This window comes from Erinaceus europaeus, chromosome 2 (genome assembly GCF_950295315.1).
Source record: "Erinaceus europaeus chromosome 2, mEriEur2.1, whole genome shotgun sequence".
In the NCBI taxonomy this organism is placed as follows: domain Eukaryota; kingdom Metazoa; phylum Chordata; class Mammalia; order Eulipotyphla; family Erinaceidae; genus Erinaceus; species Erinaceus europaeus.
The window spans coordinates 181,690,843-181,716,400 of record NC_080163.1 but is presented as its reverse complement, the minus strand read 5'-3'; the positions used below and the strand labels follow the sequence as shown (position 1 = coordinate 181,716,400).

Sequence of the window (25,558 nt, the reverse complement as noted above, 5' to 3'; positions counted from 1 at the left end):
GAAGCATCAGCTGACATGGCAACGCAGCTGGGGAGGCGGTGCTGGGAGGGTGTGAAGTATCTGCACGTACAAGCTCTTGGGTTTCATCCCTGGCATCACATGTACCAGAGTGATGCTCCAGTTCTTGCTCCTTCACATTAATTAGGAAATAAAGATAGCATTTTAAATTTTTACTTATTTGTTTATTTTTTAAATAATTTTTAAAATATTTTTTTAAATATTTACTTATTCATTCCCTTTTGTTGCCCTTTTTTTTTATTGTTGCAGGTATTATTGTTGTTGCTAATGGTGTTGTCATTGTTAGATACGACAGAGGGAAATGGAGAGAGGAGGGGAAGACAGAGATGGGGAGAGAAAGATAGACACCTGCAGACCTGCTTCACCACCTGTGAAGCGACTCCCTTGCAGGTGGTGGGGAGGTAGGAGCTCGAACCGGGATGCTTATGCTGGTCCTTGCGCTTTGAGCCTCGTGGGCTTAACCCACTGCGCTATTGCCCGACTCCGTATTTGTTTATTTTGGATAGATACAGAGAAAAATTGAGAAGGAAGGGGAAGGTAGAGAAGGAGAAAGGGGGACCAGGTGGTGGTGCACCTGGTGGAATGCACATGTTATGTAATGTGCAAGGAGACAGTGTAGAGCCCCGCTCCCTATCGGTAGGGGGAAAGCTTTGTGAGGGGTGAAGCAGAGCTCTGCAGGTGTCTCTCTGTCTCTCTTTCTCTGTATCTCCCCCTTCCCTCTCAATATCTGGATGCCTCTGTCAAATAAATGAAGATAATTTTAAAAAGTTAAAAGAGAGAGAAAAGGGGAAAGGAAGAGGCACCTGCAGTACCACTTCACTGTTCATTAAACTTCCCCCTTGCATGTGGAGACCAGGGGCTTGAACCTTGATCTTTGCACATTGTAACATGTTTGCTCTACTGGGTACACCACTACCTGGCCTCATACAAATATCTTCTTAAAAAAAAACTTTATTATTTTTAAAAACTTTATTTGATTTGATAGAACAGGAAGAAATTGAGGAGCAAGGAAGACAGACTCCCATGCCTGAGGCTCTTGAGTTCCCACATTCAATACCCCACACCACCAGCCAGAGCTGAGCAGCATTCTGGTTAAAAAAAAAAAAAGGTGGGAAAGGGGCAGGTGGTGACACACTTGGTTGAGTGCATATGTTACAGTGCTCAAGGACATGGGTTCAAGCCCTACTCCCCACCTGCAGGGGGAAAGCTTCACAAGTGGTGAAGTAGTGCAGCAGGTATCTCTCTATCTCCCCGTCCTCTCAATTTCTGCTGTCTTTATCCAATATATAAATAAAGATACTAAAAAAATTTTAAAAAGAGAGAATGGTCTACATACTTACAACTTCAGTAACAATCCAATAAAATAATTAAAAAAATAAATTAAGGGTGAAGAGAGATTGGGAGAGAGAGACAGGGAGACACCTGCAGCACTGCTTCACTACTCATGAAACTTTCCCTCAGCAGGTGGGGACCAGGGGCTTGAACCTAGGCTGTCAAGTAGGTCTCCAGTCCTCTAGATAAATGACTTAAAAATGTTTTATTTATTTAAAAATATTTTATTTTGGGAGTTGGGCGGTAGCACAGTGGGTTAAGCGCATGTAGGGCAAAGCGCAAGGACTGGCTTAAGGATCCCAGTTAGAGCCCCCCACCCCCACCTGCCGGAGAGTCGCTTCACAGGCGGTGAAGCAGGTCTATGGTGTCTTTCTCTCCCCCCTCTGTCTTCTCCATCTCTCTCCATTTCTCTCTGTCCTATCCAACAACAACGACATCATCATCAACAACAAAAAACACCAAGGACAACAAAAGGGAAAATAAATAATAAAATTAAAAAAAAATTTTATTTTATGTATTACATATGAGAGTTTCACATGTGAAAGAGAGAGAATGGAGGGAGAGAGAAAGGAGGCCAGAACATACAGTTCCGGGGATTGAACCAGAACCTCAGGCATATAAATCTGACACTCTAGAAGTTGAGTCATTCTCCAGTCATATAAATACAACTTTTTTTTTTCTTTTGAGAGAGAGACGCTACAGCACTTCTGTAGGGGCTGAGCTTTGGGCTGTGCCTATGGTAAAGCAGCACACTATGCAAGTGAGCTATTTTGCTGGCCCTGAGTAAATCTTAAAAATAAAAACTAGGGGGCTGGGCAGTAGCACATCAGCTTAAGTGCACATGGCACCAAGCACAAAGACCAGTGCAAGGATCCCGGTTCAAGTCCCCAGCTCCCCACCTTAGGGAGGTGGCTTCACAGGCAGTGAAGCAGGTCTGCTGGTGTCTTTCTCTCCCCCTCTCTGTCTTCCCCTCCACTCTCAACTTCTCTCTGTCCTATCCAACAATGACATTAATAACAATAATACTAACAACAACAATGATAAACAACAAGGGCAACAAAAGGAAACAAATAGCCTCCAGGAGCAGTGGATTCATAGTGCAGGCACCGAGCCCCAGCAATAACCCTAGAGGCAAAAACCAAAAACAAACAAACAAACAAAAACACCCAGCTAGGGCCAGGAGGTGTTGGTGCCATATTTGGTTATGCACATGCTACAATGAGCAAGGACCTGGGTTCCAACCTCTGGCCCCCGCCTGCGGTATGTGTGTGTGGGAGCTTCACAAGTGGTAAAGCAGAGCTGCTGCAGGTCTTTCCCCACCCCAACTTCTCTGTCTTTATCCAGTAAATAAATGAATTAAAACAAAACAAACAACAATAACAAAAAAAAAAACTTCGTGGCCCAGGCTCAAGCATTTGAATTCAGAAACGTGAATTTGGGGCCAGGTGGTGGCGTACCTGGTTGAACGCACGCATTATAATGCTCAAGGACCCAGGTTTGAGTTCCTGTCCCCATCTGCAGGGGGAGAAAGCTTCATGAGTGGTGAAGCGGGACTGCAGGTGTCTCTCTGTCTCTCTCCCTCTCTATCTCCCCCATCCCTCTCCATTTCTTCACATTTACCAGAACGGTACTCTGGTTCTCCTCTCTTTCTCTCTCTCTCTTTTTTTTTTTTTGTCGTTGTTTTTTTAACTAGGACAGAGAGAAATGGAGAGAGGAGGGGAAGACGGGGGTGGGGGGTGGGGAGAAAGATAAGACACCTGCAGACCTGCTTCCCCTGCAGGTGGGAAGCCGGGGTCTCGAACCGGGATTCTTACACTGGTCCTTGCACTTCATGCCACATGCGCTTAACCAGCTGTGCTACCACCCGACTCCATGTCCTCTCGTTTTAATGAATAAATACATAATTAAATCTAAAAAAAACCAAACTAAAATGGACACAGCACTCACTCATTATCAGTGAGTGCTTTACTGGGCTGTTAATGCCCCTCCAGCTGTTTGGACTCATCTTTTCAGAGCCCTGAATCCTTCAGGGAAGCAGGAGAGAAAAGAGGTGCAAAGGTAGCTGTTGGCTGCCCACCCACCCACCCCCTTTCATGTGCCATTGGGTCTGAGCTGGTCCTGGAGCCCATGCTGGATGCAGGCTGACCCCGGCCTTGATGAGGACCACCAGGCTTCTACTGGTGCACACCTTAGCCCCGAGGACATGTCTGACAATGCAGCTGGGTATTACTGGCAGGAATAGTTTTCAGGGTGACTCAGAGGAGAGCCAGAGTGATGAGTTGTAATGCTGTAAATATCCCTTGCTTCCTGGGGCATCTGGCCCAGTCCCAAGTCTCCACCTGATGATACTGGGCCTTGGCTTTCACCTGGTCACCACTTCCTCCTTTGGCTCAGAGTCACCTGACACAAAGGCTGTGGTTGGTGGATGGAGGTGGCTCCAAAAGACAGCGGAGGTACAGTCTCCAGTCAATGACAGGTGCCAGCTGGGAGTGAGGCCTCCTGCCTGCCATGCCAGGGATGCGAGCTGGTGGAATTCTTTTGTCCATTTTTATAGACTTTGTCTTATAAAAGTACATACATTTGGGGGGTGGGTGGGAGGGGGGTAGATAGCATAATGGTTATGCAAAGAGACTCTAGTGCCTGGGGCTTCGAAGTCCCAGGTTCAATCCCCTGCACCACAATAAAGCAGAGCTGTGCAGTGCTCTGGTGTTTATCTCTGTATCTTTCTCTCTCTGTGTCTTTCTCTCTCAAAAATAAAATAAATAAAATACTTAAAAAAAATTTAAAAACTTTAAAAAATGTACATACATTTTGAAATCTAGAAGAAAGGCTAGTCAAAGTTCTTCCTAGAATTTGCTGACAATTTTTTTTAAAGAATTTGTTTATATATTAATGAGCAAGACAGGAAGAGAGGAAGAACCAGATATATCACTCTGGTACATGTGTTGCCAGGGATTGAACTCAGGACCTCATGGTTGAGAATTCAATGCTCTATCCACTGTACCACCTCCTGGACCATCTGAATTTGCTGACAAATTAACCACACTGTTCAAGTCAAAAGAAACTCTTAATTTTGGAATAGGCATTAAAAAGTTTTGAATGTGGGCATTAAATTTGTTGTTTAAAATCATTGTATTGATAAAATAGGTAATTGTAGCAGCTGGAAAATATCTACTGGTAGGGGTTAAGGCTTGCAAGCCTGAGCCCCCCCCCCACCCCTCAGCCCCTTCAGTCAATTCCTGGCTCTGCCTATTCTAGAGTCACACTCTGGTTTCTACTTTTCTCTTGTCTTATGTGAAACTCTCCCTCATCTGTAGTAAATATAATAAATCTTTAGAAAAGATAATTACAGAAATGAATATCCCCCCTGTCTGTCTCTGTCTCTGTCTCTGTCTCTCTCTCTCACACACACACACACACACACACACACACACACACACACACACACACACACACCAGCCCTGCTTCCACTACAAAACCCTGAATATGGACTATCAATACTATTAGTGACTGCCTCTTACCATTTGAAATTGAGTTTACAGTTAGTAGGTCTGGAAACAGATTTGATTTGTGGACATTTTGATGGATGGATATAAAAGCTTTGGTAGATTCATCGTGTTGAAAAATAATTATGGTGACATGCAGTAGGTGTTTATAAAGATTTGTAGGACTGGTGGACCTGAAGGTGGTGCGGTGGAGAAAGCATTGGACTCCCAAGCATGAGGCCCAGAGTTTAATGCCCAGCACTGCTTGTGCCACCCTTTGTTGCTCTGAATTCCTTTTTTTTCTTCCTTCCTTCCTTCCTTCCTTCCTTCCTTCCTTCCTTTCTTTCTTTCTTTCTTCCTTTCTCTCTGTCTCTCTGTCTCTCTCCATTCACTAATTATCTCTCTCCATATATATCCTTCATTGTCCTAGGAGGTGGCACAGCAGCCAGAGTCTTTGGATTTTTTTTTAATATATATTTATTTTCCCTTTTGTTGCCCTTGTTGTTTTATTGTTGTTGTTATTGATGTTGTCGTTATTGGACAGGACAGAGAAATGGAGAGAGGAGGGGAAGACACCTGTAGACCTGCTTCACCACCGTGAAGCTACCCCCTGCAGGTGAGGAGCCAGGGGCTTGAACCAGGATTCTTACACCGATCCTTGCACTTCACGCCACCTGTGCGTAACCCCCTGCGCTACCACCTGACTCCCCCAGAGTTTTTGGATCAACAAGCTTGAGGACTCGAGTTCAGTTCCTAGCACAGCTTGTGCCAGAGTGATATTTCTGTTTCTCTCTCTTTCCTCCCCTTCCCTTCCCTTCCCTTCCCTTCCCTTCCCTTCCCTTCCCTTCCCTTCCCTTCCTTCCTTTCTCACTCCTTTCTTTTTCTCTCTTCTTTCTTTCTTTCTTTCTTTCTTTCTTTCTTTCTTTCTTTCTTTCTTTCTTTCTTTCTTTCATTTCCTTCCTTCCTGCCTTCAGGGTTATTGCTGGGGCTCAGTGCCTGCACTACGAACCCACTGCTCCTGGAGGCCATTTTTCCCTATTTTTGTTCCCCTTGTTGTTATTGTTGTTGTTTGATAGGATGGGAAGACAGAGAGGGGGAGAGAGAGAGATAGACATCTACAGACCTGCTTCACTGCTTGGGAAGTACCGCCCCCCCCCCCCCACAGGAGGGGAGCTGGGGGCTCAAACTGGGATCCTTATGCCAGGTCTTGTGCTTCGCACCATGTGCACTTAACCTAGTGCACTACCACCCACCCCCTTCCTTTTTCTCATTAATTAAAAAATAAAATCTTTTAAAAAAAGAAATTAAGAAAAGGCAGGTAGAGAAAGGAAGAAGGGCCAGGTGGTGGTACATCTGATTAAGTGCACACATTACAGTGTGCAAGGACCTGGGTTCAAGCCCTTGGTGCCACCTGCAAAGGGAAATACTTTCACAAGTGGGGAAGCAGGGCTGCAGATGTCTTTCTGTCTCCCTCTTAATTTCCCCCTCCCCTCTCAATTTATCTCCATCTCTAGCCAATAATAAAATAAAAAAGATTTTAAAGGGAGTCGGGTGTTAGGGCAGCAGGTTAAGCACACATGGTGCAAAGCGCAAGGACCGGTGTAAGGATCCCAGTTTGAGCCCCCGGCTCCCCACCTGTAGGGGAGTCACTTCATAGGTAGTAAAGCAGGTCTGCAGGTGTCAATCTTTCTCTCCCCCTCTGTCTTCCCCTCCTTTCTCCATTTCTCTCTGTCCTATCTAACGACGACAACATCATTAACAACAACAATACCTACAACAATGAAAAACGAGCAACAAAAGAGAAAATAAATACATATTAAAAATATTTCAAAAAATAATAAATTTCTGGACTGAGTAGTGGCACACCTGGTTAAGTGTACATATTACAATGTGCAAGGACCTGGGTTCGAGCCCCAGTCCTCACCTTCAGGGGAAAGCTTCATGAGCAGTGAAGCAGGTCTGCAGGTGTCTTTCTTTCTCCCTCTCTGTCTCCCCCTCCCCTCTCAGTTTCTCTCTGTTTCTATCTAATAAATAAAAACAATAAATTTCTATTTAAAATTTTAAATTATTATATTTATTTATATATTGTGTAGAGACGGCCAGAAATTGAGAGAGACACTTGCAGAGAGACACTTCACTTCCATTTGTGAAGCTTTTCCCCCTGCAGGTGGGGACCGGGGACTTGAACCTGAATCTTTGCGCATTATAACATGTGCGTTCAACCAGGTACATCACCACCTAGCCTCAATAATTAGCTCCCCCCCAAAAAAAAAAAAAAAAGGAAGACAGATTCACAGGGAACCTTTAGTTAAGACTGTTGCTAAGTGTTGATTCAGTGTGGGTATCCCCCAACCCAGTGAATGGACTGGTAGTTAGACGGAAGCAGCTAAGGGGGCTCTATAGCCCCCACACTTTGGCAGAAATCGTGGAAGGACAGCAGAGCTCTTTACAAATGCCAACTTCATGTCGGTTCGTTTGTTTATTCTTTTTAAAATATATTTATTCCCTTTTGTTGTCCTTGTTTTATTGTTGTAGTTATTGTTGTTATTGATGTCATTGTTGTTGGATAGGACAGAGAGAAATGGAGAGAGGAGGGGAAGACAGAGAGGGGAGAGAAAGACAGACACCTGCAGACCTGCTTTACAGCCTGTGAAGCGACTCCCCTGCAGGTGGGGAGCCAGGGACTCGAACCGGGATCCTTACTCTGGTCCTTGAGCTTTGTGCCACCTGCCCTTAACCCGCTGTGCTATTGCCCGACTCTTTGTTTATTTTTGTGGGTGTGCAAAAACAGAATTCTCTGCCTCCAATTCATTCTGAATCTCCAGCGTGAGGACAAGCTAAATTAGGTGGATGTCTATATTGTGGGGTATTGCAGGCTATTTCTGTGCTTTCTGGTTGACAGCTTCTGGCTAGCTCATCAACAAACAGAACTGTTGTCCAAGGTTTGGTGGTTATGTGAGGGATTGCATAGCTAGGAAGCAGCAAGAGAGGCAGAGAAAATATCTCAGTGCCAGGGAAGCAGTGGAAGGCACCCTCTGTCCAGTTCCCCGTGTGAGGGTCTCTAGCTAGGAGACTAGCTGCCCTGCTCCTGCAGCTTTCATTCAGCCTTTCTTCCCACCTGGGACGTCAGTGCCTATCGAAATTCACATGGGACCCCAGAGTTTATGCAGTGCTTTCCCTTTGCTGGAAATGCACATGTGGGCTTTACCTATGACTGTGTGGAAGAGTCCTCTGTTCTGGTGGAGGGGTGCCAGGTGCCAAGAGCAGTGCCCCAGCCTGGGAGGAAGGATTTCTCTTGCCCCTTGTCCCTTGTATGCTAGGTCATGGACCTGTCTGTCCTACCCGTCCAGTGTTCATCTCTGCAGGAAGAGGCTAAGTATTGTTACTCACGAAGCTTTCCCTCTGCAGGTGGGGACCGGGGACTCTAATCTCGGCCCTGGCACATTGTAACATGTACGCTCAACCAGGGTTCAAGTCCCCAGTCCCCACCTGCAGAGGGAAAGCTTTGTGAGTGGTGAAGCAGTGCTGCAGGTTCTGTCTCTCTTCCTCTCTATCCCCCCTTCCCACTCAATTGGTCTCTATCTAGTAAATAAATAAAGATAAAATTATTATTATTTTTTAAATAATTTATTTCTTTATTGGGGAAGTAATGCTTTACATTCAACAGTAAATACAATAGTTTGAACATGCATAACATTCCCCAGATTCCCATTTAACAATACAACCCCCACTATTTCATTCATCATTTTTCATGGACCTGTATTCTCCCCACCCACCCACCCACCCACCCCAGAGTCTTGATCTCAAGATAAAATTATTTTAAAAAGGAAGTCAAGTGGTAGTGCAGCGGGTTAAACACATGTGGCCCCAAGCACAAGGACAGGCTTAAGGATCCTGGTTTGAACCCCTGGCTCCCTACCTGCAAGGGAGTCGCTTCACAGGAGGTGAAGCAGGTCTGCAGGTGTCTTTCTCTCCCCCTCTCTGTCTACCCCTCCTCTCTCCATTTCTCTCTGTCCTATCTGACAACGACGACATCAATAGCAACAATAATAACTACAACAACAATAAAAAACAACAAGGGCAACAAAAGGGGATAAATAAATATTAAAAAAATAAAATAAATTATTTTAAAAAGAGAGAGAGAGAGGGAAAGAGAAAAAAGAGTCTGCTTAAATACTTGCTTCCCAGTTGAACTAGCCGGCTGTCCACAAGAGCAGGGGGATCTGCCTTGACAAATAAGAGTTTTCACTCTGAGTGACTTTTGAGTTGTGGGGTACCTGAAAATCCAAGCCAAGTGGCCTAGGCAGATACACACATCTTGGTGCTTTCCTACAGAGGGATTCTCAGCAATAAGAAGGAACAGACTGGGGGCCGATGGTAGTTAACCACACATGATGCAAAGCACAAGGACCCGTGTAAAGATCCTGGTTTGTGCCCCCGGCTCCCCACCTGTGTGTGTGTGGGGTCACTTCACAGATGGTGAAGCAGGTCTGCAGGTATCTGTCTTTCTCTTCCCGTTTCTGTTTTCCTCTCTTCTCTCTCTGTCCCATCTGACAACAATGACATCAACAACAACAACAATAATAACTACAACAATACAAAACAACAAGGGCCAAGCGGTGAAACAGGTCTGCAGGTGTCTTTCTCTCCCCTTCTCTGTCTTCCCCTCCTCTCTCCATTTCTCTCTGTCCTATCCAACAACGACGACATAAAGAACAACAATAAAACAAGGGCAGCAAAAGGGAATAAATAAATAAATAATTAAAAAAAAAAAAACAGCCTCCAGTAGTGCAGGCACTGAGCCCCAGCAATAACCCTGGAGGCCAAAAAAAAAAAAAAAAGAAGGAACAGACTGTTGATGATGGATGCAACCACAGGGGCACATCTTAGAATAGTGAGTAAAACCAGCTAGACACACATGGATACAAACTGCATATTGAGTTTATGTGAGTGAACCTACTGTAATGATTGAATTGGTTAAGTGGAGGTGAAATGTTGTGATTATTTTTTAGAATTCTTTATTATTTTTATTTATTGGATAGATAGTCAGCCAGAAATTTAGAGGGGTAGGAGAGACACCTGCAGCCCTGCTTCACCGCTTGCAAAGCTCTCCTCCTGCAGGTGGGGACTGGGGGCTCGAACCCGAGTCCTTGTGCATTGTAACGTGTGCTCAACCAGGTGCGGCACCACCGGCCCCAGTGTTCTGATGATGATAATTTTATATTCATTTATTAAATTTTTTAAATTATCTTTTGGATAGAGATAGCCAGAAATCAAGAGGCTAGGGGAGATAGAGACGGAGAGAGGAGAGACACCTGCAGCTCTGCTTCACCACTTGCTAAGCTTTCCCTCTGCAGGTGGGGACCAGGGGCTTGAACTTGGGTCCTTGAGCACTGTAACGTGCGCTCAACCAGGTGTGCCACTACCTAGTTCCTAGATTTATTTATTTATTAATAGGCTCAAACCTGGGCTGGTCACATGGCCAAGCAGCACACTTTCCAAGTGTGTTCTTGTGCCAGCCCCTACACCCATTCATTTTTCTGGGGGGAAAGATGAAGTGTTCTTAGACTTCTCACTCCCATAGCCCACCTACCAAATCATTCTTCTTCTCCTTCTCTTTTTTGTTTTTGTTATAGTTATTGTTGTTGTTGTTATTGTTGTTGGATAGGACAGAGAGAAATGGAGAGAGGAGAAGACAGAGAGGGGGAGAGAAAGATAGATACCTGCAGACCTACTTCACCTCCTGTGAAGTGACTCCCCTGCAAGTGGGGAGCCAGGGGCTGGAACTGGGATCCTTACTCTGGTCCTTGCACTTCGTGCCATGTGTGCTTAATCCGCTGCACTATGCCCGACCCCCTCTTTTTTTTTTTTTTTAAACCAAAGTAATGATCAGCTCTGTCTTATTGTGGTGCAGGGGACTGAACCTGGGACTTAAGAGTCTCAGGTATTAAAGTCTCTTTGTATAACTATTATGCTATCTACCCTCCACCCCTACCAAATCATTCTACTTGCAGGTAATAGGAGAAACCTGTATTTGTTTTTGAGAGTGTTGTCCTTCTTACGGGTTTTGCGTCTTGACACAAATTCCTAAACCTTCGTCTGAGAAGGGAGTGATCTCAGTTCCCCTGGGGTATGTATAGAGAAGGGGCATGTATAGAGAGTGACCCTGGAGGCTGAAACGATTCACTTGCTTCCCTGAACCATCTTCCTGGTTCCCAGCCTGGCAGGTGTGATCAGTGCCTGCTTAGTACCCAATTGGAGCAGCTTGGCATTCTCTTGTGAACCAGTCAAAGGCTAGTGTATGGGGATATAACTCACACAGTAGAGTACACACCTTAACATGTGGGAGGACCTGGATTCAAGCTCCTGACCCCCACCTGCGGGGGGGGGGGGTTTCCAGGAGCTGTGGTGTGGTGCTGTGGTTGTCTCCCTTTCTGTCTCTCTCACTTTATGTCTCTCCTCTATCAGGAAAAGAAAATGGCCATCGGGAGTGGTGGACTCCTGCAGAAACAACCCCAGTGACAACCCTAGTGGCACAAATAAATAAATAAAAGGGGGAGTCGGACAGTAGTGCAGCGGGTTAAGCCCAGGTGGTGCAAAGCACAAGGACCAGCGTAAGGATCCCGGTTCAAGCCCCCGGCCCCTGCACTTGGAGAGGAGTTACTTCACAGATGGTGAAGTAGGTCTGCAGGTGTCTTTCTCTCCCTGTCTTCCCCTCCTTTCTCCATTTCTCTCTGTCCTATCCAATAGCAACGACATCAGTAACAATGACAATAATAACTACAACAATAAAATAAGGGCAACAAAAGAATTAAAAAAATTAAAGATAAATAAATAAATGGTAGGGATGGGGAGCGTCCAGCAGAAGCAGTAGAACTGCACAGGCATAAAACCCTGGTGCCACCACCCAGGAGAAAACAAACGAACAAACAAAAAAGAACTCTAGGGGAGTAGAGATTGCTTACCTGCTAGGGTGCCTGACTTGCAATGTGCAAGACCCCGGTTCGTTCGAGCCCTAGCTTAACACATGGGGAAGTCTCAGTGCTTTGGTGTCTCTCCCTCTCTCTGTGTCATTCTACCTCTTTCTAGCTGGAAAAAAAAAAAAAAGTAAGCCTGGAGTGGCAAAATCATGCATGCATGAAACCACAACGATACTAGAAAAAAACAACAATTTAATAATAGATAAAAGATTAAGGTGTGGCAAAGACTATGGGCCCCCAACAGACCTTTAACAGGCTCTTAGAGGCCAGAGTTCTTTCTGGCTGTCTTGCCAGATTCACCTCTCAAGACTTCAGAGAGGTTTCTAGAGCGTCCATGGACGCTTCTGGTGTTTGCAACAGGGGAGAACATTCCCACCTGTCAATAAGAAGTAATGTGGTTTGGGGTCCAATTACTCAGCCACGTCTAATCCTGAGCATTCCTGGGTCTTATCTAGAAACTAGATTCCACATCTGTAGGCTGGTTAGGGCATAGTGATTGCAGGCCGGCCAGAAGTGTTGGGTAAAGTTTAAGAGCAGGAAGAGTTTTTATCATGAGCTGGAAGGGCCACTTATCAGCTCTGTGAATGCACAGAAGATAATTAGGTATTAAAGGTTTTCTCTAAAATGCAAACCAGACTTGGTTAATCATGTGACTGAGTCAGAGCGAACCATCCCTTCATGATAATTTTGAGAAGTGGGAAGAGAGACCAAGTGATGGCACACTTGGTTGAGCACACACATTAATTTTTAAAAAATATTTATTTATTTTCCCTTTTGTTACCCTTGTTGTTCATTGTTATAGTAGTTATTGTTGTTACTGATGTCGTCATTGTTGGATAGGACAGAGAGAAATGGAGAGAGGAGGGGAAGACAGAGGGGGAGAGAAAGACAGACACCTGCAGACCTGCTTCACCACCTGTGAAGCGACTCCCCTGCAGGTGGGGAGCCGGGGGGCTTGAACCAGGATCCTTAGTCTGGTCCTTGCGCTTTGCACCATGTGTGCTTATCCCTCTGCGCTACCGCCCGACTCCCGAGCACACACATTATTACCATGTACAAGAATTCAGGTTCAAGCCCCCAGCAGCCCCTACCTGGAGGGGGAGAAGCTTCACACATGATGAAGCAGGATTGCAGGTATCTCTCTTTCTCTTGCTTGCTCTGTCTCCCCCTCACCTTTCAATTCCTGTCCTATCCATAAAAAAGGGGTGAGGGAGAGATGAATGGCTCCTGGCAGTGGTGAGTTTATTGTGCTGGCACTGTGCTCCAGCAATACCTTGGTGGTGGTGGTAATAATAATGACAATAAATTAAAAGTGAAGAGAAAAATGCCTGGGAATTATTTTAGCCTATTAATAGCAAAATTAGCTTCACATTAAAATTATTTTTATTTTGTATCTGAAAAAAAAACCAGCTTTCTGATTTTTATTTTGTTTTGGAGGACCTCAGGGAATTGAACCTAGGACTCACATCCTAGGTTACATGCCTGACCTCTTGATCTAAACCAGGGACCATTTAATGTTGACTTTAAGAGCCTTCCAATTCATTTGAATATCAGTCATTTGAATTTGGGCCACTTTTGGGACTTGTAGTGGTATCTGCAGGGAAGTGAGAAGGGGAATTCTTTGTGGAAGTAGAAAGGTAACTTGTTTTTTAACCTGATATTCCAAAGGCTACTGATATGGGGCTTCTTGAAGTTTGAGGTCAGTAAATAATCTGTGTCATTCTCCTCAGGGCCAAAGGTCATGGACGTAGTGGCCTGGGCACAATTGGGGAGGGCTAGTTATGCAGAGAAGTCATGACAGCCACCATGACACAGCTGGAGAGAGAGGGCAGAGCTGTCCGCCAGCTCCTGCAGGACAGAACCTAAAGAGAGATAAACTAAAAAAAAAAAGAATCCAGTTATTACTCAGAGTGCAGAACTGCTGCCTGCTGGGATGGGAAGCGTGGGCTGCACACATGGCAAAGCAGGTGAGCTATTTTGCCAGCCCAGTGTGAAATTTTTATTGTTAATTATTATTGTGATGCTGAGGCCTTGCACATTCACAATTCCACTGCTCCCAGGCTCTTTTTTTCCTCCCTTTTTTTTTTTTTTTTTTTTTTTTAGTTCAGAGAGAGAGAGAGAGACCACAGTATTGGAGCTTTCTCTGGTCATTGGCACTACTGTGTGGTCCCTATTTTTTATTTAACAGGGCAGAGGAAGACCTGCAGACCGCCTTCACCACTCATAAAGTGTCCCTGATGCAGGTGGGGTGCAGGGGTTCGAACCCTGGGTCCTTGAGCATGGTGATGTGAGCTTAACCAGTTGCCTTTTACTGGTAAATCTTTTTTTTTTTTTTTTTTAAGACAAGCAGTTTAAAATGAGCAAAGGACTTCACTAGTGGTGAAGCAGTGCTGCATGTGTTTCTCTCCGTCTCCTCTCTAATTTCTCTCTGTCTCTAATAATAAATAAATAAATATAGGGTGGGGATAGATAGGATAATGGCTATTATTATTATAAACAGACTCTCATGCCTGAGGCTCCATCAAGTCCTCCCCCCCCCCCCACATCATCATAAGCCAGAGCTGAACAGTGCTCTGGTAAAATAAATAAATAAATCTAAATATTTATTCCCTTTTTGTTGCTCTTGTTTTCTTATTGTTGTCGTTATTGTTGTCATTGTTGCTGGATAGGGCAGAGAAATGGAGAGAGGAGGGGAAGACAGAGAGGGGGAGAGAAAGATAGACACCTGCAGACCTACTTCATTGCTTGTGAAGCGACTCCCCTGCAGGTGGGGAGCGGGAGGGGATCTTGAACTGGGATTCTTATGCTAGTTCTTGTGCTTTGCGCCACCTGCGCTTAACCTGCTGCTCTACCACCTGACTCCATATATATATATATATATATATATATATATATATATATATTTATTATTTTTTTTTTTAAAAGGTAAAATTATATAATCATTAGGACCATGATTTTGAGGCACTTTTGTAGTACAGGAGAATTTCTCAGCCTCAGAAGAGGAGCAGTTGGATGCAGAGCTGATCTCTTAAGCATGAGGTCCTGAGTTTGATACCTGTCATTGTATATGCCAGAGTGATGCTCTGATTTGGTGTCTCTCTCTCTCTCTCCCTCTCATTAATAGATAGAGATATGAAAAAATAAAAATGGTGGGGGGGGGCTAGGTGGTGGTGCACCCAGTTAGGCGCACATAGTACCATGAGCAAGGACCTGGGTTCGAGTCCTCACTCCCCACCTGCAGGGGGTGGGGCACTTCATGAGTGATGAAGCAGGTCTACAGGTGTCTCTCTCTCTCTCTCTCCCCTTTCAATTTCTCTCTGTCCTATCAAGAATAATAGAATGGAAAAATGAATAAATAAAAACGGAAGGATTCAGGATGGAGTATTAAGTGAAGAAGCATTAGAAACTTTGTGCCACTGTGTAGAATATGGTTAGTAAGGTGGGGCTAGGCACACCTGGTTGAGTGTACATGTTAGCATGCACAAGGTCCTAGGTTCAAGCCCCTATTCCCCACTTGCAGGGAGAAAGCTTACAAGTGGTGAAGCAGTACTGCAGGTGTCTTGTTATCTCTCCTCTATCCTCCTTCAATTTTTCTCTGTCCTATCAAATTAAATAAAGTTACTTTAAACAAAAGGAGGGAGTTGGGGGTCAGGCGATAGCACAGTGGGTTAAGCACACATGGAACAAAGTGCAAGAACTGGCTCAAGGATCCCAGTTCAGAACTCCCGGCTGCCCATCTGCAGGGGAGTCACTTCACAAGCAGTGAAGCAGGTCTGCAGGTGTCTATCTTTCTTTCCCCCTCTCTGTCTTCCCCTCCTCTCTCCAGTTCTCTCTGGCCTATCCAACGACAATGACATCAATGGCAACAATAATAACGACAACAAAAATGGGATAAAATGGCTTCCAGGAGCAGTGGATTCATGGTGCAGGCACCAAGCCCCAGTGATAACCTTGGAGGCAAAAAAAAAAAATGTTGGCCTTTAATTCTCTAACATTCAACCTGGGGAGAGGGGCTGCTCTACATGTTGCTGCATATTTGTGGCTGGAGGAAGAATGTGCACTTGCAGGAGAGGAGAGCCTACGGGTATCTGTGTATGAATTCCTCCACCATCTTGTGGGTCTTTCTCCTTCTGATCCAGCAAAGCTGCTGTCATCAATCTTAGCCCTGTGTGCAACTAAATGCTAAACCCTGCAAATCCCAGTGAATCTCCAGACGTGCTGGTGGTCTTAGGACTTCCTGCCCAGCCACCAATAGGGGGGATAAGTGAGTCTATAATGTAGATGGGTAAGAAAGAAGCCAGTTCCCAGTGGCAGCTTGGGGATTGTGTGATCATGAATTTAGTGCTTTTCTATATTTTATTTTTTTTAAGATTTATTTTTTGACTTATTTATTATTTTTTTTTACCAGAGCACTGCTCAGCTCTGGCTTATGGCAGTGCAGGGAATTGTACCAGGGACTTCAGAGCCTAAGATTTATTTTTATTTACTAAATGGGAGAGCTAGAGTTTCACATGAAGTAGAAAAAAGAAACGGGAGAAGCTTGAACACCACTTTGTACATGTAGCCTTGGGGGTTGACCAGGGAGGCTCCGACATGTAAGTTCCGTGCTTTGGGGGTTCGGCAGTAGCACAGCAGGTTAAGTGCACATGGCACAAAGCGCAAGGACCTGAGTAAGGATCCCAGTTCGAGCCGCCAGATCCCCACCTGCAGTGGGGGTTGCTTCACAAGTGATGAAGCAGGTCTGCAGATGACTTTCTCTCCCGCTCTCTGTCTTCCCCTCCTCTCTTCATTTCTCTCTGTCCTATCCAACAACAACATCAATGGCAACAATAACTACAACAACAAGGTCAGCAAAATGGGGGAAAAATAGCCTCCAGGAGCAGTGGATTCAGTAGTGCAGGCACCAAGCCCCAGCAATAACCCTGGAGGCAAAAAAGAAAAGAAAGTTCCGTGCTCTATCAGAGGAAGCTATTTCCCCAGCTACTTGAGTATTTTGTGTATTGCTTTTATGTATTTTGTTTTGTTTATTTTTTTCCAGAGCACTACTCAGCTCTGGTTTATGGTGGTGCGGGTGATTGAACCTGAGACCTTGGAGCCTCAGGCATGAAAGTCTGTTTGCATAAGCATTTTGCTATCTCCCCTGCCCTTGCACTGCTTTTATTTTTCATTTTTAATTGCTACCGGGGTTGTTGTTGGGGCTCCATGTCTACATGGTGAATCCACAGCTCCTGGTAGTCTTATTTTTGAAAGGACAGAGAAAAACTGAGAGGGAAAGGAGATAAAGAGTGTGTGTGTGTGGGGGGGGGCAGTGGGTCGGGCGGTAGCACAGTAGGTTAAACGCACGTGGGTGGCACAAAGCCCTTGTTCGAGCCCCCGCTCCCCACTTTCATGGAGGTTGCTTCACAGGTGGTGAAGCAGGTCTGCAGATGTCTGTCTTTCTTTCCCCGTCTCTGTCTCCCCTCCTCCATTTCTCTGTCCTATCCAACAACAGCAATGTCAATAATAATAACAATAATAACGACAACAAAATGGGAAAAAATGGCCTCCAGGAGCAGTGGATTCATAGTGCAGGCACCAAGCCTCAGCAATAACCCTGGAGGCAAAAAAAAAAAAGAGTGTGTGTGTGTGGGGGGGTAGGGTGGGGGAAAAGAGACATAATCACTCGTGAAGCTTCCTGCAGGTGGGGACTGGGGACTTGAACCTAGGTACTTGAACATGGTAACATACACTCAGCTGAGTGTGCTACTGCCTAACCTCCCTGCTTTTATTTTCAGAAAAGTTCTGTTTATTTATTTATTTTTTTGGTTATCTCTAAGGGTCTGACTTTTTTCTAGAGAGAGGGAAAGAAACCATAGTACCAAAGCTTCCTTCAGTACTTTGGGGAATGGGTATAAACCTGGGTCCTGTACATGACAAAGCAGCGCACTGTCCAAGTGAACTATTTTGCTGTCCTGAGAAAAAGTTAATTTTAAAAGTTATTTCTGATGATCTGGGAGGTGGTGCAGTGGATAAAGCAATGGACTTTCAAACTTGAGATCCTGAAATTAATCCCGGGTAGCACACATACCAGAGTGATGTTCTAATTCTGACTCCTCTATCGTTAATAAATAAATAATAATTAAAAAAAAAAACAAAAACCATGAGCTCCTGAGTTTAATTCCTGACATCACATGTGCCACAGTGGTACTCTGGTTCTCTCCTTTTCTCCATCTTGTACTAATAAAATAAGTCTTGGGACCAGGTGGTGGTGCACCTGGTTGAGTGCATACCTTACAGTGTGCAAGGACCCAGGTTCAAGCCCCCAGTCCCCACCTGCAGGAAGGAAGCTTCATGAGCAGTAAATCAGTGCTGCAGGTGTCTCTCCCCCCTCCCCCCTTCCCTTTCAATTTCTTTCTGTCTCTATCCAAAAAAAAAGAAAAAGAGTCCCCACCTGCAGGGGGAAGCTTCACGAGTGGTGAAGCAGGGCTGCAGGTGTCTCTCTGTCTCTTTCCCTCTCTCTGTCCTCCTCCCCTCTCAATTTCTCTCTGTCTCTATCCAATGATAAATAAATAAAAGATATTTTTTAAGTAAAAAAAAAAAGAAAAAAGCCTTTTTAAAATTTATTTTTGTTTATTTAGTATTGGATAGAGACAGAGAGAAATTGAGAGGGAAGGGGGGGTGATAGGGAAAGGGACAGAGAGACACCTGCAGCCCTGCATCACCACTTGTGAAGCTTTCCCATTGCAGGTGGGGACCAGGGGATTGAACCTGGGTTCTTGCGCACTGTTTTTTTTGTTGTTGTTTGTTTGTTTTTTTGCCACCAGGGTTATTGCTGGGGCTCGGTACCTGCACCACGAATCCACTGCTCCTGGAGAGCATTTTTCCCTCTTTTGTTGCACTTGTTGTTCCATCATTGTTGTGGTTATTATTGTTGTTGTTGTCGTTGGATAGGAGAGAGAAATTGAGAGAGGAGGGGAAGACGGGGAGAGAAAGACAGACACCTGCAGACGTGCTTCACTGTGTGAAGCGACGCCCCTGAAGGTGGGGAGCCGGGGGCTGGAACCAGGATCCTTACACTGGTCCTTGTGCTTGGCACCACATGCGCTTAACCGGCTGCGCTACCGCCCGACTCCTTTTGCGCAGTTAAATGTGCGCACTCAACCAGGTGCGCCACCACCTGGGTCCCTAAAAAATAAAAGTCTTAAAAAAGTATTTTCTATGATGTTAAATGTTACTCTTAGCATGACTAACCTGAAGGGGCATCTCCCTCTGTCTTCCTCCCTTAGGGCTGCAATCCCCTTGCACAAACTGGCCGAAGCAAACTGCAAAATAAGAGAGCCGCTTTGAACCAGCAGATCCTGAAAGCTGTGCGGATGAGAACAGGAGCAGAAAACCTTCTAAAGTAGGTGTCTCCTGGCTCCACCAACCTCTCTCCCGAGGCCTGTTCATAAATTCCTACACCTGCCTCACCTCCTCACTCTGCTCTCCATGTTAGTTTTGGGATTCCTCGTTTCTGGCATGCGGGACAGACTGTTTCTTGCCTTGGCGTGTTTGGGCCGGGAGGGGTTGCTGTGTGCCTTGCAAGATCCAGGTTCAAACCCTGGCACCACATGTGAGATGCTTTGGCACCAGAGAAGGCTCTTGTGCTGTGGCCTCACCTTTAGTCCGAATGAAAAAAAGGTGATCTGGAGTGGTGAAATCACATGCACACAAGAGCTCAACTATTAAAAAAAAAAAAAAAAAAGGACAAAATTGTTACCCAGACTGTGTATTTGGGAATGGGTGTAAGAGAGTAAGTCTATTGTCTTGGTGCTTTCTGTGGGGCTGTTAAGTTTTCTCTACTACCCAGCACTGTGTCGGGTTTGAATCACCTCTTGCTAAGTGTTTCTTGAGTGGATAAAGGAAGTAAGGAGGGCAGGAGGGACGGGGGAGGGAGCATTTTAGTTGCCAGTGGCCTCTCTAATGAGAGGGGGCCCCCTCCAGCCCTGCCCTCTCGGGGCACTCATTATAATGCTCGGGTGATTTTCAAAAAGTTACTTATCAAGCTGAGAGCTCAGCGAAGCCTTCCCTGTGTCCCAACAGCTTTGAGCCGGCTCTTTGCCCTTCAACACAACCCTACCCAAAGCTCACTTTACCTTAAGCAAGCAGGTTTCTCTCCCCTCCCCACCCCTCCCCTCCCTCTTCCTCTTCCACTTCCCCTCCCCACCTTTCCTTTCTCCTTTCCATTGCCCCTTTCCCCTTTCCTCCCCTCCCCTTCCCTCCCTTCCTCTCTCCCCTTCCCTCCCTCCCTCCCTCCCTCCCTCCCTTCCTTCCTTCCTTCCTTCCTTCCTTCCTTCCTTCCTTCCTTCCTTCCTTCCTTCCTTCCACCCAGGGATCTGGCAGGGTACAGGGAGCAGGTGTTTGCCGTGGGTCAGCCTTACTGCTGGAGCATTTGGGGAGTCCAGAGGCTGCTCAGGAGGTTGTTGGGAAAAGCAAATACACCCAAATGGGTGTGTGTAAAGAAACTACAAGATCCTGGTAGCCAGAGATGTATATGAATATCCTGATTGGCTTTTTTTTTTTAATTGGATAGAGATAGAGATTGAGAAGTGTGTGTGTGAGGGAGATAGAAAGGGAGAGAAACACTTGCAGCACTTCACCACTCCTGAAGCTTCTCTGCTTGCAGGTGGAATCTGGGGCCTTAATGAAAGGAAGATACAGAGAGAAACAGAGAGAAAGACTTCACTGCACAGCTCTACCTTAGGGTGGTGCTGGGATTGAACCTGGGACCTCAGAGTCTCAGGCAGGAAAGTATTTTTGTATAACTATTATGCTGTCTCCCCAGTCCACAAGTTATTTCTTTTATAATTTTTTAAATATTTATTTATTTATTCCCTTTTGTTGCCCTTGTTGTTTTTTATTGTTGTAGTTATTATTGTTGTTATTGATGTCGTCGTTGTTGGATAGGAGAGAGAGAAATGGAGAGAGGAGGGGAGAGAGGTGGAGAGAAAGAGAGACACCTGCAGACCTGCTTCACCACTTATGAAGCAACTCCCCTGCAGGTGAGGAGCGGGTGCTTGAACCCCTATCCTTATGCCGGTCCTTGTGTTTTGCACCACCTGTGCTTAACCCGCTTCGTTACTGCCCATCTTCTCCTAAGTTATTTTTTAAATGTTTATATTTATTTCCTTTTTGTTCCCTTTGGTTTTATTGTTGTTGTAGTTAGTATTTGTTTTTATTGACATTGTTGTTGTTGTTGGACAGGATAGAGAGAAATGGAGAGAGGAGGGGAAGACAGAGGGGGATGAGAAAGATAGACACCTGCAGACCTGCTTCACCGCCTGTGAAGTGACTTCCCTGCAGGTGGGGAGCCGGGGGCTTGAACCTGGATCCTTACGCTGGTCTTTGCGCTTTGCACCACATGCGCTTAACCTGCTGTGCTACTGCCCGACTCCCATGTTTTTATTTATTATTCAATAGAAACAGGAATTAAAGGGGAGAAGGAGGCAGAGAGGGAAAGCGAGAGATACCTGCAACCCTACTTCACCACTAATAAAACTTTCCCCCTACAGGTGGGGATCAGCGTCTTGAACCTGGGTCCTTGTGCACTTTAATGTGTGTGCTTAACCAGGTGCGCCACTGTCTACCCCACTCCCCTGTTATTTATTTGTTTGTTTATCTTTTTTTTTTTTTTACCAGAGCACTGCTTAGCTCTGGCTTATGGTGGTGTAGGGAATTGAACCTGGGACTTCAGAACCTCAGGCACGAGAATCTCATTGCATAACCGTTATGCTATCTACCCCTGCCCTATATTTTATTACTATTATTTTTTGCCTCCAGGGTTATTGATGGGGCTTGGTGCCTGCACTACAAATCCTCTGCTCCTGGAGGCTATTTTTGTTGCCCTTGTTTGTTATTGTTGTTAGATAGGACAGAGTGCAATCTAGAGAGATGGGGGGAAGGCAGAGAAGGGGGAGAGAAAGATAGACATCTGCAGACCTGCTTCACTACTTGTGAAGCGATCCCCTCCACCCCCTGCAGATGGGGACCCGGTGGCTCCAACCGGGATCCTTACGGGATCCTTGTGCTTCGTACTATGTGTGCTTAAGCTCCCCTATCCTCTCAATTTCTGGCTGTCCCTATCCAATAAACAAACCAACCAACCAACAAGCAAATAAATAAATAATAAATACAATTCAAAACCAGTGAGGAACCAAAATGACAAAGAAAAGTGACTCCCCCTCAACCCTTATCTTGTTCCCCAGAGCCCAGTCAACTAAGAGCTTCTCCCTTTGTCCCTTTTGGAAGATAAAAAATCTGTGTGTACACAACTTAAATGAGCAAGTTCTTTAAATACATATACAGGGCAAATTGCCTTGCACAATTCTCCTTCTCCCCACCATTCCCCACTTACTATATTGGAGTTTGTTTTTTTTCTTTCCCTAAGGAACAAGTTTGTTCCACAAATGAAATCTATCCTGGGTTCATGATCAGAAAACCCCCCCCACACACACACCTCTTAATAAATCATCAGGTGAGTGGCTCCTGTTGAGTAACCAATCAGGTTGCAGCACTGGACTTTCAAGTAAGACATCTTTTGTTTGATCCCCGGCACTGGATGCTATGCTTCTCTCTCTCTCATCTCTCACACTTATTAAAAAGCATTAAAAAAAATTGCGGGGAGTCAGGCGGTAGCACAGCTGGTTAAGTGCACGTGGCGCAAAACACAAGGACAGGCGTAAGGATCTGGGTTCAAACCCCCGGCTCCCCACCGGCGGGGGGTGGGGGAGTCACTTCACAGGCGGTGAAGCAGGGCTATCTTTCTCTTCCCCTCTCTGTCTTCCCCATCTCCATTTCTCTCTGTCCTATCCAACAACGACAGCAATAATAACAACAATGATAAACAAGGGCAATAAAAGGGAAAAATAGCCTCCAGGACCAGTGGATTCGTAGTGCACGCATGCACCAGCAATAACCCTGGAGGTAATAATAATAATAATAATAATAATAATAATAATTGCGGGGGGACGCTGGGTGGTAGCACAGTAGCGCAGTGGGTTAAGCGCGCATGGCGCAAAGTACAAGGACCAATTAAGGATCCCCATTCGAGCCCTCGGTTTCCAACCTGCAAGGGGAGGACTCTTCACAAGTGGTGAAGCAGGTCAGCAGGTCTTCTGTCTTTCTCTTTATCTATCTACCTTTCTCCTGCTCCCCTCTCAATTTCTCTCTGCTCTATCCAATAAAAATGGAAAAGAATGGGGGTCGGGTAGTAGCACAGTGGGTTAAGCGCAAAGCACACGGACTGACATAAGGATCGTGGTTCAAGCCCCTGGCTCCCCATCTGCAGGGGAGTCGCTTCACAGGCGGTGAAGCAGGTCTGCAGGTGTCTTATCTTTCTCTCCCCCTCTCTGTCTTCCCCTTCTCTCTCCATTTCTCTGTCCTATCCAACAACAACAGTATCAGTAACAACGATAATAAAAATGACAACAATGGTAAAACAACCAGGGTAACAAAAAGGGAAAAATGGCCTCCAGGAGCAGTTCATTCATAGTGCAGGTACCAAGCCCCAGCAATAACCCTGGAGGCAAAAAAAAAATGGAGGGAGTTGGGCGGTAGCACAGCAGGTTAAGGGCACGTGGCACAAAGCTCTAGGACCAGCATAAGAGTTAGGTTCGAGCTCCTGGCTCCCCACCTGCAGGGGTGTCGCTTCACAAGCGGTGAAGCAGGTCTGCAGGTGTCTATTTTTCTCCCCCTCTCTGTTTTCCCCCCTCTCTCCATTTCTGTCCTATCCAACAACAACGACATCAATAACAACAACAGTCAGTACAACAATAAAACAAGGGCAACAAAAGGAAATAAATATTAAAAAAATTAAAAAAAGAAAAATAAAAAAAAAATGGGAAAAAAAAGTCTATCAAGAACACTGGATTTGTAGTGCAGTCACCGAGCCCCAGCAATAACCCTGGAGGCAAAGGAGAGAGGGAGGGAGGGAGAGAGAGATCTGCAAACACTGTTTCATCATTCTCAAAGCTTTCCCCCAGGAGTTGGGGGCTGGGGCCTCAAACCTGGGTCCTTGTACACTGTAACATGTGCGCTTAATCAGATGCACTACCCCCTGGCTTCTATCATGATTTTTAACCAGAGCATTGCTCAGCTCTGGCTTATGGTGAGGAGAGAGATTGAAGCTGGGACTTCAGAGCCTCAGGCATGAGAGTCTCTTTGCACAACCGTTATACTATCTACCCCCCCCAATATTCTTTTACCAAGCACATATATTGCTTATATTGCTCATATTTTTTCTTTTCTTTTAAGATTTATTTATTATATATGAGAGAGCTTCCCATGACATAGCGTGAGACTAGCCAGAGCATCACTTTAGTACATGTGGTGCTGTTGGGTGGAATCAGGAAACTCAGGCATGCAAGTCTGACACTCTGCTTGAGGAGGGATAAAGCGAGAACAGAACATTGCTCAGCTCTGGCATAAATCAGTTATAAGGATTGACGCTGGGGCCTCTGGTTCCTCAGGCATGTGGAGGGGGTGGTCTCTAACAGACTCAGCTATTTCCCTGGTCCTTTATTTCTTCCGAGCCCCAGTGATAAACTTGGAGACAAAATAATAATAAATAAATCTTAAAAGAAAAGAAAAAAAATAGCTATTATTTATTTACTTATTTTAATGGGAGACACAGGAAGAAAGCTATGGGGGCAGGGAGGGGAGGGAAGAGAGAGACAGAGAGAGAGACACGGAGACCAGACTCAGCTCTATTGGTACTGGAGAATTGAACCTGGGACCTCAGAGCTTCAGGCATCTTTTGCATAAGCGGCATGCAATCTCCCCAGCCCTGCTGTGGTCTCTTTTCCTTTCTGTCTGTCTGTCTGTCTCTATTCTCAAGGAGTAGGGATTGCAATGGATTTTCCTGTTCACTGACCAAACAGCTCAGTAGCAGGTGTGTTTGAGGGGCAGGAATAAGGCCTACAGCAATTTAAAGGAGACCCTACTCTCATGGAACTTAATCACTTGTGTGGACCTTACCACTCAAGTAAACAAATCCAATGACGTCAGAAGGTGATGTTTTTTAGGGTGTGTGAAAGGGATATGGCTAGAGGCTGACGGGGCTTAGGAAACTGGGTGGTCATCAGGGAGGCCCCCACTCCCACGAGGAACTTGTCCTTTGGAAGACCGCTTTTGTCTGCCTGGCTTTGTTAGTGACCCCAGCAAACTGCCCCTGGGCTCTGGGACAATAAGCTATAGAAGTGAGTAGGGGAGGGGCATGGCTGTTAATGATTCCAGCAGTGACCTAAAAGTTCAAAGTGCCTCTCACTAGAGAATGTTGTCAGAGGAAACCCCAATGGTATTTATTAATCTGACTCAACTGGCACCAACGGTTTCCCGAAAACAAATAGGGCCTTTGGCCAAGTCCAGCTCTGACCTCGTGAGTGACCTCATTTAGGTGAATGTCCCTGCGGGCAAGGTGTGTGTGTGTGTGTGTGTGTGTGTGTGTGTGTGTGTGTGTGTGTGTATTGGGTATCTGGCCAGAGTTTCACTGCTATGAGCCAAACTTTTTTTCAGATAGAGAAGGAGAGGCAACGACACCACAGCACCAAAGCTTTCCCCAGTGTGGTGGGTGCCTGGCTGGAACCTGAGTTTACATACATGACAAAACAGGTACCTTCCCAAGTGAGCTCTTTTGCCCACGCAAGAGATAATTTTGTTGTTGAGTTCTGCTATTTGTTTTTCCATATCAGTGGATAGTACAGAGAGAAATTGAGAGAGGAGGGGGGT

General features: G+C 45.5%; 1 protein-coding gene across 1 annotated transcript in view; it reads left to right on the top strand.

Annotated features, from left to right (window-relative positions):
- RHPN2 (rhophilin Rho GTPase binding protein 2) overlaps window positions 1–25,558 on the top strand; it is an 89,640-nt gene that overhangs the window by 8,247 nt on the left and 55,835 nt on the right. Inside the window, exon 2 of the mRNA XM_007539468.3 lies at window positions 19,081–19,196. Within this exon, the coding sequence (XP_007539530.1) occupies window positions 19,081–19,196 (116 nt within the window). The remainder of the gene's footprint in view (window positions 1–19,080; window positions 19,197–25,558) is intronic.